This window comes from Plectropomus leopardus, chromosome 10 (genome assembly GCF_026936395.1).
Source record: "Plectropomus leopardus strain MGB_pleo_1.0 chromosome 10, ASM2693639v1, whole genome shotgun sequence".
Lineage (NCBI taxonomy): Eukaryota > Metazoa > Chordata > Actinopteri > Perciformes > Serranidae > Plectropomus > Plectropomus leopardus.
Genome location: NC_142185.1, coordinates 16,170,296 through 16,189,410, shown reverse-complemented (window position 1 = coordinate 16,189,410; position 19,115 = coordinate 16,170,296). Strand labels below are relative to the sequence as shown.

General features: G+C 40.1%; 2 protein-coding genes across 5 annotated transcripts in view; one reads left to right on the top strand and one right to left on the bottom strand.

The window, feature by feature from the left end:
* Positions 1–9,959, top strand: part of bard1 (BRCA1 associated RING domain 1) — a 28,920-nt gene extending 18,961 nt beyond the window's left edge. The window contains exons 10-11 of the mRNA XM_042494865.2: positions 6,712–6,809; positions 9,460–9,959. Of these exons, the coding sequence (XP_042350799.2) occupies positions 6,712–6,809; positions 9,460–9,807 (446 nt within the window). The 3' untranslated portion in view covers positions 9,808–9,959. The remainder of the gene's footprint in view (positions 1–6,711; positions 6,810–9,459) is intronic.
* An 869-nt stretch (positions 9,960–10,828) lies between these two features.
* Positions 10,829–19,115, bottom strand: part of vwc2l (von Willebrand factor C domain containing 2 like) — a 197,361-nt gene continuing 189,074 nt past the window's right edge. For all 4 annotated transcript variants that reach the window (XM_088083137.1, XM_088083134.1, XM_088083138.1 and 1 more), the window contains one exon: positions 10,829–17,834. In XM_088083137.1, coding sequence (XP_087939263.1) covers positions 17,683–17,834 — 152 coding nt within the window. In that variant the 3' untranslated portion in view covers positions 10,829–17,682. The remainder of the gene's footprint in view (positions 17,835–19,115) is intronic.

Here is a 19,115-nt window from a genome sequence, read left to right as displayed (position 1 = left end):
CTTTTTCTTTAGCTTTTCTTCACAGTCAGAAACTGTTATTGGTGTTTGAAATGCTTTGGTTATTTATTATTATTTGTTGTTAATTTATTTTTTACATGCAATCTAGGCTACTTTACAAGCCTACTTATTTATTGCCTTAAATGAATAGTTTGATATTTCAGAAGAGTGTATTTACCTTCTTGTAGAGAGTTAAGCTGGGTATACACTGCATGACAGTCAATTGAATTTTTGCCCCGATGCCTCTTCCTGACAATTGTCAGCAAAGCTCTGATTTTTTTGAAGGTTCTAAAGATCATCTTTCCAGATTGTTCTTTGCATTTCCATATCTGAGTGGAAGTTCATCCTGGCTGCACCGATTTTAAATCACAAATATCAAACATGTTCAATAATTATGATTTGATATCTTGAAAGCCCAAGGATTGCTGATGGACAGGCAGGTCTCAGACAGTTTTAATGCAGTTTCAGATTAGGTTCAACTCAGACTTATGTATGTAGTTATGTATATTTTCAGCTCGCCCTGTAACACATACAGTCCATGTTCACACCGCCCCAATGACCTTATTCATATTTTTTTCACTTTTATTTGTGAATTTTCTGTAGGAAGTTGTGCAAAAACAATAAGCTAGTTATTTCTGCCTTTCGTCTGCCGTGTTTGTTTACTTTAAAGTCACGTTTGATTGTTTCCAGTTTTGAGAGTCAGGACTTTAGATGTTTGTGAATGGAATCTGTTAGTGTGAGGCGTGCTGTTTTGGCTAAATTGTAGCTTTCCACATAGTATGGAATTGAAACTGTTAAATTTATCATAACGTGTTGTCATGTGTGGGGTCTCTTATATTTTCAACATTTGTTACGATTTAAAAAATCTTTTTGTCCGACCAAGGCTTTAGTGAAGAAGATCGATGCCACTCTCATGTCTGTTCATTACAGAGCTACTGCCAGCAGCTGGGTAGCATAGCTTAGCATGAGGACTGGAAATGGGGACACAGCTAGCCTGTCACTGTCCCAAAATAGTTAATTAGATTGATAGATTAATTACTACTCATGAACACGGTACATCTTACTTGTTTAGTCCAAACAAAAAATAAACTAAAAAGGGACTGTTTATCAGTTTATGTGGGGTTACGTGGTGGATTTAGCTGCTCTCAGGTAGGAAATAGTCTGGCACATAATTTTAGATTTAAATTGTTGATGCTACATTTGATTGGCTTGTAATTCAGAATGTCACCCCCTTTTGGAAACACATTCATAATAAGATTGGACAACCCAGCTAACTGAACAACTCAATAACCAGTTTACATTGGCAGCAGCTTTACAATTGATGTACATTGATGAGTTTTTGCAAGGTCATGTTTTTATTCAGTTAACTGAGTCAGTCAAGGTTGCTGTAACCATAAAAAGAGTATTTCCATCTGCATCTGAAGTTATGTTTGCTGCAGTAAGGTGACTTGGCATAGTATACAGTAGGACAAATGAAAAACCTAGGAAGTAAATATTGGACTCTTGGAACCACAGTGCAGAACAAATGGATTGTGCTGCACAAGCAGTTTAGAGTAATTTTATGGGTTTTGTGCTCTTCTCTGAATCCCAGAGAACATTCGACCTGCCATCTTTGTCTCAGGAGCGCCTATGTTGGGGTTGTGTTGGGTAATATGCAGTATATGACTTTGGCATGCAAACTTTTCTGGAAAGATTAGGTTATTTTTATTATTTGGGTTCTGTATCTATTTGCTGCTGTCTTTATTGTAAAATCCTATTGAGACTCCAGTATTAATTACTCCTTACTACTTTAAGACATGTATATTCAATTTTGTATTTCCTCTCCTCTGCAACCTTTCAGGTTAAATCGGGCTCTGTGTTTGGAATACAAACTAAACGCAATACTTTTTTTATTTCCTGCAACACATGAAATGTCCTGGGTAACATTAGGAACATTTTGCAGCGAGCAATTTTGAGATAAATTGTTTGTGCCTTCTGCTGTGCGCACACCTGTGCACACACACCTGATTACATATCTGACAGCCAAAAAGAGCGGGTCGGTGACTGGGGGAAGGCGTCTCAGAATCAATGCGCCTCAAGGCTTCAATATTGCCAGCGATGAAAAGATGGCTAACTCTCTTTTCCTGTGTGATTTATACCAAGATGAATACTTAGCAGAAATTTAGGTATTCCCAGCCAGTCTCCCTGGCATCCTTGAACCAAGTCAACAAGCAGATATTCAGAGGAAGTCAGCTTTATGGGAAGTAAAAAGAGACTTGCTGTCAAAGAGTTTTCTGGCACCTTGGCGTGCCCTTGACTGGTGTATCCGTCAGTAGCATCTCTTCAGTGTGTGCGTGCATGTGTTTGTGTGTAGAGTGAAACAGTGCGCCGTTTGTCTCTTTCTCTGCCAGTAAGCCATTTCAAGTTTGAATGTGTGTGTTTAGGCGTGTGGCTGTGTCACTGTATAAGATTTTTGTGTGTTTGGGACCATATTCAGCCCCTCCCCATCTCTTTTCTCCATGCAGGCTGAGCACTTGACACAGCTTGTCTCCCCCATGACAATCACTGTGGCATCTTATCTGTCTCTGTCCTTGTTTTTGTGTGTGTGCAGCTGAGTCTCACCGTCACCTGCTTTTGTGTGCTGTCGCTGTCATCTGGGCCAAACTCAGGCTCACCTCTTTATTGGTTTTCTGTGTCATTGCAACACATTTTCTTTCTAAAAGGGAGCTTTAGTGTTATATTTGAAACCTATCATAAAAAATCAACTTCGTCCTGCATATCAGGGCTCTAAGGTTTTGTCATATTTGCTAAAAATGTCACTCTATTCACACTGCTCTAAATGAGACAGAATTTCTTTTTAAACAAAATCATACTCTCATGCGTATGCTATTGCCTTGTAGTGCTTTTAATATCATTGCCACAAGTGAATAAAAAAAAACAAAAACAATCAGAGCCGAGGAGTATCTAACACAGCTGTCAATCCCTGCTCATGAACTGTAGTTGAACTATCAAACTAGGCAGCACTGCTCAAACATGAATCAAGATTCTTTTACTGCATTGTGTATTTCTCACCTCAAATGTTTTCAGAAACACATTTTAGTATACTGTTTAGCTGTACAATGAGAAAGTTTGTGACCTAGCTGCCATGTTGAAAATAGCTGAAACAAAGCACTGCCCACCAGCTTGAGCAAAATGTTCTCATTTTACATCTAAACAGTACACCAAAATATTTTTCTGGAAACATTTGACTTAAGAAATGGAGTCCAATTGCGGAGGTTGACTTAAGAAATAGAGTCTTGGTTAGGAATCAAATGACAAGCAAAACACTGTAAGGCTAGTGTTCATCTCTGTAAAGAAGAGACTCATGAGTACCCACAGAACCCATTTTCATTCAGATCTTGAGGTTAGAGGTCAAGAGGTCCCTGTAAAAGTGTCTATGCAGTTATTCCATCGCCTAAATTTAGCCTAATTTTGGAGCAGTATTCATCCCTCTTCCTGAGAAACTAGTATGACATGGTTGATACCAGGATGTCTAGATTCTTTAGGTCTTCAAGTTTCATATGATACCTGTATCATCACTAGCTTTTAAACTCAGCCTGGTACAGCCTCTGAAAGACGGGAATGTCGGCCAGCCATTAACGCCATTAACAAAAAATAATGCATTATATACAGACCTTAATAACATTGTGATTAACTCGTTATCGCTGACAGATGTAGTAGAAAGACAGTTTGTGGCTTTAGCAGGGAGCTAATTAGTACTAATACTATGCTGTAGTTATCCGGTTTCTATATAGAAACCAAAAGCTTTTGCTTCCCATCTGTATACTGCGCTATAGCTGCAGAGGTGTGTTGTATTGATTGACGGTTTTTACATTTGCATCCTTTCATGTGTTAAACAAAACACATTGAGTAACTAAGTCGGTTTCAGAGGTGTTGGCAGGCATGCTTTGTCCACTTTAGACAGAGCTGGGCAAACTGTTTCCCCCTTCCTCGAGTCTTAATGGTAAACAAGTCCGGACTGCAGTTCCGCACTTAATGCGGACATGAAGTGCAATTATTGATCGTCTCATCTAACGCTCGGAAAGAAAGCAAAAAAGTGCGTAACCTAAAATGTTGAACTGTGCCTTTACATGTATTTTTTCTTCCTCTGCTCTCTTTATTTCCCAATTTGTGATGGCTAATTTCCCTGCACTTTAGTTCTTGTCACTGCTACTCCCATCATTGGCCCAGGGAGGATGTGTGCACCCATGTGCTTCCTCCCAATACACACACGTTTTAGCTGCTGCTTCTCTGCTGCCAGTGAGAGGCTTCACTCGAACACCTGCCCCATTAGACACACAGCCCTGCCGGAGGCAATGCTACGAGGGATTGAACTGGGATTCAACGGTCGGTCGGTGTTTTGCCATTATGCCACCTGTGCACACTTGAATACAGTGGTTGGTTTTTAGGACGCTGACAATCAATAAAGAATGAGCTATTTTACGCCGTCTTGATCCTGACGCATAAGTATAGACCTTCGGAATTTTGTATCAGTCAAACCGCACTGCTCCAGTTTGTCTCGTGGTTAATCGAGGAAGTGGGCTCATCTGGCCATTCATTCATTCACTGACTCAGGAAGGAAGGAGTTTGAGACGTTTCTGCATTCAGTCTTTGTGAAAGTAATTAGCAAATGTGCTGATGGCTCTTCAGTACTGAGCGCCATCGTCCGGAGCGATTAACCCCGGTATCTCCCCCCTTCTCTGCCCAAATCTCTGTCAGGGTCCCTGTGAATGAAAGCTGTAATTAAGAGGGATGAAGAAATGTAATTATACTCCACCCAAAGTTATGAAGACTTTGAGCGTATAGGGTACAGTATGTGTTATGTGCTGTTTCATGGTAGTATTGTGACATGGTGTACACAGACACACACGCGCACACACACACACACACACACACACACACACACACACACACCCTCATCTGTTCATGTCACCATATCTTACAGCTGGGAACAACTATATGGAACACCAAACTGCAGCTAATGGTAAAATAAATAACAATGTTTGAGGGTGTGCCAAAATGTAGATACTTTAGCCATGTTTTCACCAAACATTTTGGATATAGTAATCTTAGAACCATACATAATCTGTATGGACTTGTACCTAAAATGAAGATCTGTTCTGTGTTTCCTCAGCAGACTGTACTGGCAATGTAGGTGAGGCTGGTATCAGATAGCAATAGCCGCGTTACTGAACCTACAAGTTCTCACCAACAATGCAAAGAAATGTCTGCACCTTGTTGATCATTTGTGGAATGGTGTTGTGGGACATTTTAGAACAAAAAAAGAACAAGTTTGAGTGTTTGGAGTATGAGTATAGTGCTGCTGGAGTGCAGAGGAAAGGCGCTTTGCCATTTTTTTCCCAAGCGAAGACATAAAATATTCAATGTTCACATAAACTGGTTGAAATAAAAAAAAAACTTGAAGCGCTTGAAAATCCAATCATCACTAAAGCATATGTCATGTAAGAGAGACAATAAAAACAAATGGAATGGTCCAAATTGTTATATTGACATTTAAGGTGTTTTGATTGATTCACTTGTCAACCCATGCATTTAATAATATGCAGTATACAATATAAAAGTTTATGGTAGCTGCTGGCAATAGCCTTTAAATGGTACAGTGAATTGAGTAATATTTTCCCCAGTCTATAGCTGCGAACCGTTAACTAGTTAAGATGAAAAGGCAGCAAAACATTATTTCACAGTTAATGTTAACTAATGTGGCAAAACATTGTGTAGGAACAGTGGTTACTTTAAAAAACAAGCCACAACTTAACCATGGGCGTTCCCTGTTGATCAATAAACGGACTTCCATGTTTCTAGCTCCACCTTTTAATGTCAGATCAGTGTGCTAGGTAACTCAACGAGGGTTAATGAAAAAACTTAGAAGGGGGAATAGTTATATCAGTACAATCTTAAACTTTTAACAATGAAATTGTAAAAATAACCATTCAAATGTGTACCTAACTGAGGTAAACTGACTGCTCAGTGGAAATTAGGCTTTTGCAGATGTGTAGTAGGTCTGTGGAAATGTTTGCATTTCACAGTTGGCAGTGTTGTTTCACATCCTTTATAGCAAACTGCAGTATTTTTAACCAAATCTAGTTTCAGTGTGTTCAGTTGTGTAACTTTTAAATTGTGTTTTTTTTAATATACCCAAACATATGATATTCAGTAATAGAATGCTTACGGGAGCAGCAGCACTGTGATCTGTCATGTTCAGAGGCATTTTTTATCTGTGACAGTGAGGGGTCATTAAAATGTGTGACTTTTTTCTCTCCGTATCTGCCTATACTTTTTTTTACGAAACTTTTCTGTCTTTCAAGATGCTTCATGTAAGGATTTAGAACAAAAGATTCTTTTCGAACTCAAAAAAATGCTGGGATGCAGGCTGTCACACAGTTCTAATTTGACTCTGTAAAAGCTCAAGAGACGGAGAGAAAGAGATGATGCTCGAATTCTGCTTAAGCTTGAGATACTTAAAACGAGGGTTGCATCATTAACTCCATCATGCTGTGGGCATCTTTCTCTGTCAACAACTGCAGCTCTGCCAATACTTGAAATCTTCCAACTCGCGATAAAACAGACATGAGCTTTGTCATCCTCCCTTCGCAATTGCCTTGTCACACTCTTTCAAGTCAACATAATTAGCTGTTACTTTAATTTTTTTCTCTCTCTCTCTCCCTTTGATGCCAGGGGTGGAGGCATGTCTGCAGGCAGGCAAGTGGATACCCGAAACTGAACACGAAGCGGGAGAAGGCCCCCAGCGCAGTCGCGTCAACAGATGCAGCTTGGTAAATGAGAGGCATACAAACAAACACATGAAATAGATGAGTATAGATTGTCTGGACCCTCTGTCCTTGGGGAAAATCTGCTATTCCAGACAGTGATGCATTGTTATTGTAGCATAGACAGCCATTAAAAGTACTCCCTTGGACCTTTTTCATGTTTTGTTTTAAAACTTGGTGTAATTTGGCTTTTCGGACATTAGTTGAGAGAAACAAAATACTTACAATGTTTCAATAAATTAATTATATACACAATTTGCTGAAATATAAAACACAAAATAACTGATAGCATGAGTATTCACTCCTTCACACATACATTACATCTCTGATCATGCAGCCAGCTGTTTTAGATAGATGTATTCACAAAGACAGAAAGAAAAGTACCTTTCTGGTTTTAGACGATGTGTAAGGCTATATTTAGTTTTATCCAAACTGCATTCACCATAACAACATCCCCAATTCCAAAAGGATGCTTACACTACGGAGTAATTGACGTTAGTGAGGGTTAGCTTCAGAGTTAGCTCTGGGTTTTCAGTACTATGAAGCTGGTTTACTTTTGATTGACATAAATCACAGTGGTAACTAATGCTGAATAGCTAACCTGCTCTGCTCTAAATCTATTTTGATTCTGGAAAATGTATTTTATCCTGCACTGATAGCTGATATTGTGGCTGAATTTCCATTCTGATTCCATCACTGCAGCTTAGAAAAATACAAAAGATCTGTGGTATGATCTTTTAAATTTTTTTTTGTCTTTTATAGAAAAATACCCCACACTATCGCCTCTGGCAATTATAAATGCAACATTTTGGGCAGATAGACCTCATCAGTCATTAACTACTTATCCATTCTTTACTTCGATAGCAGAAACAGTCTCCCATCAGTTTGTATTTTTATGTGACATATTCAGAGCAGTTTCTTCATCATCCAACTAAAATGAATAATACTTAATTCATAACAATACGTGCATGAATTTAAGCCATTGCCCTCTTTTCATCTGGAAATTATTCCTAGTGTCTCTACATCTTCTTATTCTGTTGTAAGAATATTGGCTATCATTTACATTCTACTCCAATAAGTGTTTGCTGTCCCTAAGTTCTTTCAGGTAATTAGTTTCTCTGTTTCATCTCATAGCATATGAAGTACTTCATGATTCTGATGATTTCGCTCATAATTAAAAACCCCGCCTCCTTCACATTAACACGCTCATGACTGGATACGAAAGCCCAGATCTGACTGAGCGAGTTGATAACGTGCTTCATGTTGGCAGTTATCCAGACGGCCAGTGTTAGGATATCTCCAGATAACGAAAAGATATCTTGGTTATGTTGGACTTGCTTCATAGTGCAGGCCCCTGGTGTTATCAGGATGATGTTGTGGGAATGCTTCTTTGCAGCAGGGCCTGTGAGGTTGGGGAGTAAAATGCAGCAAAATACTAGCAAAAGGCTGGAGGAAAACTGCAGTCTATAAGAGAACTGTGATTTGGGAGAGGATTTATTTTCCAGAAAGACAGCAACTCCAAACAAAGCCACACAGAAATGACTTCAAAAAAACATTAATGTCCTGCAATAGCCGAGTCAGAGTCATGACCTAAGTCTAAACGAGAATTTGTGGCAGGACTTGAACATCGCAGCTCCCTCACCAAACTCTGGTGTCAAACTTGACAGAGCATTTGCTGTTTTACAATAAAGAATGGGCACACACTGCATTGTGTAGATGGCAAAGCGGATACAGACCTATTAACACAAACACAAGCTCCTTAACACCAAAGGTGGTGAATACCTGCACTGTCAATAATTTTGTTTTAAATGTACCTCGTTTAGATAGATTACAGTTGATTGTAATGTGACATTCATGTCTTTTTCTTTTGATTATTGTCAAAAATTCCACTTCTATTCATTGTGGAGTAAGTAATGAAAAAGTCAGAGGTTGAATACTCCTTACATGCGCTGTTTGTATACACTAAATTGTGAGCAAATACTTCTTTTTCTCCAGAAATATACCAGCACTTTGTGAGGCTTAACAAGCAGATTAATACAGGGTTTGTTAATTCACACTAAGATGTCCCGATTGTATGTTTCTTCTGTTTGCTTCCCTCTTGTGCAGAATAAAATGTCCATTTTAGAACAACACAGTATCATCAATCATCATAAAATAAGGACACTCGCGCATGCAAGCCAAAGTGAAATCCAACCAAAGTGTAGTCAAAGAACGTTCTTACTCGAAACTCATGAGGGAGCCAGTTTACACCACAAAACAGTTGGGTTCATTGATGCTGTGAATAGAACAGTCTCCAGCGGCCTAATTCATGGCTGCTTTAAACAGCAGTGCTAAGTGGTTCAGAGTTGCCTGGAGAATGGCGCTGATAAAATATCTCTTGGCTCTGCCGCAAAGAAGTAAATACAAAGCATCCACACAGACACTTGGTAATTTGAGCGCCTAGATTTAAAAGAAATGAATCAGCATTTAACTTCATCATGAACAAAACAGGAGACTTTGATTCTTTTGCCACTGTTCACAAGGATTGAGGTTTTTTCTGGTGCTGGCTGAAGTGACTAACTTGTTTTAATGAAAGAATATGATACTGTGTTTTGATTTATTAAAGGTTCTCACTAATGCTTGACATATTTTGTTTCTGATAATTTATCTTTTGCAGCTCCCACCGCTCTTCGATGGCTGTTTCTTCTTCCTGCTTGGCTCCTTCAAGGCGCCTTCCAGAGACGAGCTCACCAAGCTGCTCCGGAAAGGAGGGGGTCAATTTCTGAGCAGGCAGCCTAAGCCGGACAGCGATGTAACACAAACCTTGAGTGCCGCTGCCTACCACGCACAGCCAGGCTCCGACCAGGCCCTCTGCACCCAGTACATCATCTATGACCCTCAGGAACCTCACAGGCCGGCAGTGGTGAGGCGAGGTAAGGTGTGGTCAGCACCCTCCACCTGGCTCATTGACTGTATCACAGCATTCCGCCTCCTCCCCGTGCCGGATCCTCAAACATCGATCTAAACATTTTTTCACAAAATCAAAATCTATTCGTTGAGTATGGTCATCTTGGAGTTTTTTTTTTAAAATACACAATAATTAAGTTTACATGAATCACAAACAATAATGTAGCAATACGTCACTCTTAAAGTCTAAAATTAAAGTGGTAATCTGCACACTTTGTTGTTTGTTTATTTTTTTAGAGCTTAGAAGGATAATGTCTCCTACATGCTGGCTGCTTAGGTTGTTCCACCTGGTTAGACGTGCCTAGAAATCCTTCACAGGGAGGAATCCCTATTAGATGGCCTGAACCACCTTAACTGACTAAGCAAAGAAGCAGCAACCTCACTCCACCTTCTTTCATCCAGCCACATCGTGAAGCCACATTAATTTTAATTGCTTGTAGTCTTGATCTGATTCTTTTGGTCATTACCCAAAGCTGTTAGCCACAGGTGAAGGTTGCAAAATAGTTTAACTGGTTAATTACTCCCTGTTCACCATGAAACTCCAGCCCGTTCTCATTGTCATGGCATCCAATAGCGCCACTTTAGTGCCACTGTCTGTGTGTTATCGATGCCGAAGGCAGCCTTCAACTTCTTTATCAAACGTAACAGCCCATCAAGTAACTACGATGTAAACCCATCTGCGGCAACAGTTTTAGCTGTGAGCAACTGAAATAGTACAAAGAGCGAGAAAGTCTGCATAGGGCAGGCAGGAGGGGAGGTGGATATGTCAAACAAAACCAGCCTTACAGCCAGGACACCACAGTTCGTGTCAAGTGTGAAACCAAAAGTCACTACTTTTTTAACATTTATCGTCAATATGCATATGGTCACCGAAAACTGATACCACAATTTTTTATGTCACGCAACATACTTATTTTAACCCAAAGAATGATATCTTTTTATTAACATACTCAAGTACTTTTGTTGCCTTAACCTTACCCCGACAGTTTCACTGGCGATGTGTTTCAGCTCTGTGGCCTTCGCGTTGCTATGACACACGGACAAGGCTTGACAAATTTAGAATATGTTGAAAGCCCAGTGCATTGCATAACTGTCAGAACCTGTACCAATCCAGCATTAGAAATAGCAATTTTATCTTTCGCAAATATTTCTGGTTCCTTTGGCATTTTGTTTGCCAAATATGTGTCACATTCAAACAATTTCTTTTTTGCTGCAATATCTAATGTGGTTTAAGAGTGGAATTGCATTTCATAATTTGCATGGGTTTACCCCAGAAGATCTAATTATTTAATTATCTGATTGAGAATGCCTGTGTGGTACAAATGGGGAGAGTGGGTCCCTGAAAAAGGTCGATGGAGATTCAATATAAAGTGCAGAATAGGAATAACAAAGCGATTAATTGTTCAGTCACAGCACTGGCACTTTCTGTGTCCACCTTTTGTGTACACAAGTGGTGAGTGTGTATGTTCCCCACCATCAATGCTGGCCTGAAGGTATGTGTGCTTTAAGAGGTCTTCCACTGGCCATCTCCCAAGATGCCATTTTCAATAGGATTAGTCAGGGATGCACCTAATTGCTATTGATTGCTATGTGCTGCATAAAATTGCTTCCCTTTTCTTGTCCACGGCGGGAGGTGGGAGAAGGCAATTAGTAGTGCGGACGAGATAGAAGCACAGACTGACTTGTAATGAAATAGAATGGAGGAACCAACCTGTGAGTAATGCCCTTGAACTTGCTGAGCATTACAAAACCATTAAGCACTGGTATCTCCTTATTTTCTCTGTCAAACAGACCCAGGAAAATAAGGTACTTTTGATTTATTCCGAAATGTTCTGCTTACAGACATATTACAGTCGCACAAAACAGCAAAAGATCTGAGTTAAGGTTTCCTTAAAATAGAATCGGTTGCACAAAACACCAATTCTTCCTCTTGAGGTTTCCTCTTAGTAGTATTTAGTATTTAAGATTTTATACTTGTTTTATACTTAAGAAATTTCTTAAAGCTAGTTCAGTCATTGTAGAAAAGACCTGACCAACCAAAGTAAGGAAAAAAACTTAAGGTATCCTCACTCTGTCTTAACCACAACATTGCCAAGTTCATGGAAGTAACGACAAAACAAACAAAAAACCCTAAACATTGATACTCTTTACGATGATCAAGTGATTTTATCCTGTCGATTTGACAAAATACAATTTAGTTTCAATTTCTTCCACAGCTTGAGTGTGACGGGGGAGAGAGGGGATCAAATTGTAAATTTACTTTTAGTATGTGCTTTCTTTTATTGTATTCCTCCTGTATTTGGCCTTTTTTTCTTTTCATATGCCATTTTCTTTATACTATATAAAGGCTGTTTTCTTTATACTATATAAAGGCCAACTTTGTGAGGTGAACAGCAAAAGTGCAAGAAATTTTAGTGATGTATAATCACGTTTGATGATGTAAATGACTTAATGTTTTTTTTTTTTAGATTATTTTTTGGCTTTTGCCTTTATTGGAGATAGGACAGCTTAATTGTGAAAGAGAGAAAGAGAGAGAGAAAGAGAGAGAAAGAGAGAGAGAGATGTTAGTCCCTCAGCTAAGAAGAAATTGAGTGTCATACTTGGGGTAACTTATGGTGGTTTGTTCAACCGGCCGTGTCCTGGGTCAGCTGATAGTTTGTGTTTTCTTGTATGGTTTAAAAACATAGAAAAAGGCTAAATTCAAAGAGATTTGCCCAGCAGCATCTTCCAGGGTGCGACAGAATTTCCCCTCACAGGCTTCATTCACCATACAGTAGACTCAGATGCAAAGAAATGCTGTGGTTTCCACAGTGATGACTTTCACATTTTTCAGTGGTTGTTAAAGCTATGTTTTCATGACACCGAAAGTGATCGTGTCCAGAACCATCAGTGTAATTCTGAGTAAACAAAAACTAAGAGCATTTTAAAAAAGAAATCCACACTCACTTTTTTGCCGAATAACACTTCTTTTCAAGTCTATTTAACAAAATAGTTTTTGTCTCGATGAATAATACACATTTTCTCATTTTTTATGTCTTTTTTTTTTTTTTTTTACTCCACCTCAGATTTCAGAATACACATTATACGTTTGAAGATATTTACATATGAACAACATGGGGAACACCAAGGGTTGTTTAATTTTTAAAAATGTGGACCTTTTATTTCTTGTACAGTGTAGGGTGAACCTGTAAGAGCATGTGGTCATATACAATCAAAGATGCTCTTAACTTTTAACAAATTTCAAATTTGATATAGAAATAATACGCTCCCACCTTGAGTCCCTCAGGAACAGACCCTTGGTGCCCCAAAAACTAATACAGTTGATTGTATAATAACAGTGTTTCTCTCTTCGTATTCCACATAGTACTCTGTGTTGGTTTCAGGCACACTTTATGTAACAGTTTTGTTGCTGAAAAAACATAGGTGAGAAAAAAAAATCTTTCGTAGTCTCCAGCTACAGTAAGTCGGTGTCTCATGGAAAGAGCAAATGGTATACCTTTACAAAATGCCCATGTACAAGCCTGCGGTGTGAATGGAGGACAGATGGAGGTAATCTGAATAGACATTTACAGATAGACATAAAGACTCAAGTTTCTTGGCAGAAAACGAACAAAAACAGACTGTGCTGCTGGCCTGTCCTTGAAACTGTGCAGCTTCACGTATTTGCAAGGAGAAATGTAATTTCCCCAGGTTCGCCAGGCAGAGGTTCTCTGTGAAATGCCTTTTTTATTGTGTTTTTGAACACAGCCCATTCCTTTAAACGGCACACACAGGAAACTACAGTATGTTAATCCGTGTGGATCCTAACTCATCCGGTTTAGCTGTCAATGAGAGCTATAAAAGTAATTTTCAGGATAACTGTTCAAGGAGTCAACCTACCTACAGTGCAGAGCAATGTTTGCACCAGTACAGTCGTACTGCATGCCTGCATCACCTTTGCTAGGGTGAAAAAAAGACCCTTCCACAGTCTTCTTTGACTGTACTAGCTACTGCAAATATATTATATTTAAAATATACTTGCTGCTTAATTTCATGTTTTCTTTTGTTGCTTCCCTTGCAGCCTGCATTGTAACTTAGCTCAAAGGTATGGAGGGGCAATTGAGCGTGATCTTGGCAGGGCTCAACAATAAGAATCAGTCTCAGGATATCCCAGGCTGTTTTTGGGATTATTGTAACCTAAGATGCCTGATTTCAGGGCAACTTTTCTAATGGTTGCGATGCAAGTTGCAATGTTTGTAGGCATTTTTAATGCAATGAAATTGCAGGGACAAGTGACAATTGCAAAAAAATTGCCTAATTGTATTGCTATTATGGATTTGGAGCTCATTATAAGTATTCAGTGTTTCTCACAGAATTACAGTCTTTTTGTGGTAGTAGCGGAGTTGCCAATCAGCTGTTGCAGCTGTTTGACGCAGTGCTGAACGTCAGTGAACCGCTCTTTATTCTTGATCTCTCTGACCGTTTAGCACGAGCAAACACAGCACAACATGATCTTATTCCAACTTGTCATTTTTTACTGCTTGAGCAGAAGCCCCACAGTAGCAGTTAACATCTGATACCAAGCTGTTAATCTCCCACCCACAACGACACAGCTCTCCTCTGACATTAAACCTGTTAAGAACTGATGGGTAACATAAGCCATGTGATGCTTATAGGTAGCCCTGTCATTGTGTGAGTGTAACTGTAGCTCTACAGTTAAATGAGATTTTATCCATTTAGATGGACAAATTGGGGGTCAAGTTGCAGTGATTTGACAGATTTGCAAGTTCTCACAAAAATACATGAGGATTGGCTGAATTTGTGATGTTGCATCGTTGTGATTGCAACATCCTGGAGGGAGTGAAGAATAGCCCAGGGCAAGAAAAATGCCACGTCAGGCTAGTAAATCAAGCATATCACATGTCGAATCAGGCAAATGGTGAAAAAAAGAATTAAACACATTGTGTTTTTTTTTCAAGAGCTGATGATAAAAGTACTTAAGGACTTAGCCTTCTCGCTTCCTTCTCATCTCTGTTGAGAGTTGCACACGCGCCGTACCAATCGGACACTCGCAAGAAAAAAGGCAGTGGGTAAAGACAAAGTTTATGAGCTGAAGTGTAAGCGAGCATTTCAATTATCCTGGCAACAGGAGATTAGCTGCTGATTTATTTTCTTAAACAAATCATAAATGTGACAATTTTGATATCCAGTAGTAACTAAAAAAATCACTTAGAGGGCAAGTACATTTTTTACCCATTTGCCTGACCAGGCAAGTGGAAAAAAAAGCATCAGTGTTGAACCTTGCTCGGTCTGGATGGTTTGACTTTACATTGACCCCCACTTCGTCCTGTGCACTTCTATCTTCACACTTAGCTGATGGCAGTAGCTCTTTGTGTGCAAATTAAGCAGATGAGCAGCAATGATACCCCAGTTTAGTTTCGCACACGTAACATACCTCAGAAGCATTGAGTGAAACTGAATCAGACCAAACAGGAAAATGAATTCCAATGTCACACTGTCATTTGGATCAAGTTGCCTAGATACTTCTCTCTGATGTTTTACCTGCTTCTACATTTACTTCTATAAAAAATAGTGTAATTTTAGATCTATCTGGTAAGTAAATTCTGTATTTTCAGCTGTGATAGAACTGTCTGTCCTTGTCATTGTACTCCTACTAAGTCACCCTGGTTTTTAGAGGAATGTCGAAGGGTAAAACAATAACTAGTATTGGATAATCCGTAATGTTAAACCAATGCACCGTGGATCGCAAAGAAGGTAGCACTTAAGCAGTCAGTGTTGTTCATACTTTGTGAAGCCAAAGGCCATACTTTGTGGATCTTATCAGGAACAGTAGCAATAAGGCATCTGTGGCGGCAGCGTTGCTTCTGAGCCTCACTTCAGTCTTTGCTACCCAGTTAAGTAATTCCAATATATTTTTGGATACATGTGCAGCCTGAATAATTATTTGGCATCTGAGGTAATTAAGATGAATGAAGCTCTTTTATTAATCCTAAAATGTCTGCTGCACGGAGGCTGTGATTGATAAACCGTAGATGTCAGTTCTGTTTTATGAGTCTGCAGACCTCAAGCCAGATAGATGAGGACTGTCTTTTCACATCGAGAGACACTAAATCACTGTAGCTTAATGATGAAAATGACCCCAGCTCTATTGTTGCACCTAGGATTGAACCCCACCCACACCCTCTCTGTGATTCCTTCATCAACCATGTGCTGAAGCTGTAGAATATGCTGCACACTATGAGATCCCTCCAAAAATTAGTTTTAGTGCCTTTTAAGGTAATATACCTCTTTAGACGTTGGTCTTTATCCTATGTTCATTTCTGTCTCATTACAGAGTGCTGGGAGCTGCTATTAAGCAGCCCATCCATCACCACCCAGGAATAGGGTCTAAAAGGTTAACGGGAACGGATTTCTTGGAAATGGAAAAAATTCTAGTGATGAATGGCACAAGCTTACTGGAATTCACCTTTGAATTAATGACTAGTATTTATCATTTCAAAAATATCGTGTTTTGGGCCCTGGTTGGGTACTTTTTCTTTCAGACTGGACCACTTGAGGACCACTCTGCTCTGGGAAAATATCAAGGCAATACATTAGCTTGTCTCTATGTTATGGCCCTGACTATATGGCTACAGCACATCCAAGGAGCTGTTCTAACATATCAGGAAGGGGGACAAGCTGAAAATCTACTACATAATCTATAACAGTGGGATAATGTGACAGCTCTGCATTTTAATGAGCCTTATAGGTTTAAGTGCCTCACTGGGTGCCGATCAACATACTGTGGCTATGAGACTGTGGATGAATGGGGTGCTTATGTGAGCTCAGATGGACAATGTGCATGTGAATGCTGCCTAAAAGCATTTAGACATATGCAGAATTCCTCCCTTTGTCTGCTGGTTCTTGTGGAGTGTGCCCAGCATGCAGGCTGTGGCAGCGCCAAGCACCCAGCTGGATGATTTATCACAGAATACTCCTTGATTAAGGGAAATTAAAGCAGGCTGCTCTTGGCTCGCTAATTGCTTTGATAACAAGTTCAAGCAGTTAGTTAGCGGGAATATTTTGGAGGATATGGACCTCTGAGAGAAAACAATAATGACAATTAAGCCGGAAGAGGCTGCCCAAAGTTGTTGTTTTGATGCAGCGTTGCAGAATTTTACATCTACCCCAACCCCTCATAGTTGTCTGTCTTTCCTTATTCCATAATACCAGCTTCCCCTGTGCTGCTGCTGTACAGAGACATGACTCAACCATGTGGTGTTGATCAATAAAACCAGCATTTTGGCGTTTTGTAGCAGTTTAAAAAATTGACAGTAGCATCATCTAAGTGTTAGAGGTGATTTCCTGCCATAGCGATAAAAAGTCTTAAAGTCTTATGAAGACACAAACATTTATGTGTGATGTGCATCTTGTAAACAAGCTCTTAAGAGTGAAGTCGTGAAACTCGAGCACACCTCTGCAGTGCTTTCACCGTCAATCCTCGTATGACAGAAAGAAAAAGTGCCGTTAAGTGTGCTTACGGTTTGTTTTTCCTGCTGTTGGAATATTACAACACCTGCGTGATTGTGACAGACAAGTACAACAAGCAGATGGCATACATACAGAAATCAACATGAGCAATTCAACATTGCCAATGGTTAGGAAAGAGTTCAAGGAGCTTAGAAACTTTTTGTGAGAGAGCAGCGAGTCAAGCAAGTCAACCTCTGAAAATATATAGGACGATTAAAACTGGAGGGTGGAAACAGCCTTGAGACAAGTTCTGTCTTCTTCTCAGTGGCTAAATTTGTGTTGTGTGAAGCTTGTGAGAGCATCTTTGCGATGCAATGCTGTCTCAGGTTGCTTAGGAATTGTGCTCCTGCCCTGTCAATCATACAAAATGGTGCAGTAGGCAGGGCCTTGCCTGAGCTTTTCCACCATCCCCAGTGGAGTCTCTCTATGACAACGTCTGGCCGTTGAGGCACTCCCGCCGCAAGCACTGCGCCGGCTTCCACCAATCTCCGTTGTGGCAGCGGCAGATGGTGCAGTCGTCCACCTTTACTTCAATTCCGGCTGGGATGATCGTTGTTCCAGCAAAGCAATTTGGACCTGCCGCATGGGAAGGAAGGGAAGGGGGAGAAAGACAGGAAAGAAGGAATGAGAACGACAAGAAATGGATGTGGTTCTCCTGAGGGCTTCTCTTTTCGGAAGGGTGGTGGAGTGATGCAGAGAGCTGCAGGGAGTTAGGGGAGTCAGAGCAGACGTACAGATCTTTTCACGGGCATGCACCGATGGGCTTGTTTTTGCAACACTAAAGCGCTTTTGTTAGTCTCCCCTTCTCCCTCGACATGGAGCGCTTTGCATCCTAATGCGCTGCGAGCAGAGAAGCCTGCCAGGCGCTGGCTTGGCAGTACAGAGAGGCTGGAGTACAGAGAGAGAGACAGAGGAAGAGGGAGAGAAAGCTGCTTTGAGAGGCAGTAGGGAGGATGGTGTTAATCACTTCAGTCTGTATGAAAAGGCCACAGAACTCCTTAGCAATTCCTTACATGGTTTCTCTGCAGACACACACGCGCGCTCAGTGCTGACTTCCAAAACAATAAAGCACTCAGATTAAATTTGACGTCTGATTTATCCTTGAAACACTGTAGGATTTACCTGCGTGAATCCCTTTTTGTTGATAAAATTCCTTTAATTCTAAAATGTGTTTGATTGTGTACCACTGGAACACCTCATACCCATGTATTTGATCATCTCAGTAGATAGACAGATTAAGCCTGGGTACATTTTAGGATCTGTACTTGTGGAAGCTGAAAAAGGCTGTTACCTTTGTGGGAATGCAGTTCATTCATTATTGGTAAATACCACATGAAGTTATTACGTGATGTGTTTCTCTCCATCTTAAGGGGGTGTGCATCTTCCTCTACTTCTTGAGACAACACACACAGAAGGTGCCTGGAATCCTTCCGAGTTTTAATCATGTAGATGAAGCAATCAGTAGCTCAATTGGTGCGACGGTGACTTTGGATTGCTCTGAGCATTCAGCTCCGTAAAACCTGCTAGATTCAAGACTCTACGAGTGGTCATAAAAAACTCATATGTCTCATAACTCTTGAAGACACAGTCTTGGTGTCCCAGTGAATTTGATTAAGTACGGGCTTACTTCATGCCAGCAATGTAAATGTGAAAGTGTATAGTTAAGTTACCTGCAGAGCCTACTTACACCTGGTGCATTTGGGGACACGGGCCAGCTGCATGCAAATCTGTACAATTACTCAACCTGGGCACAGCAGAGGCCTTTTTCACAGGAGACAGTTTGACATGTCATGGTAGGAAAGGTACAGGTGTAATTATTAAAATTAATGATAGCTCTCCTCAATTAAGCTGCTTTGA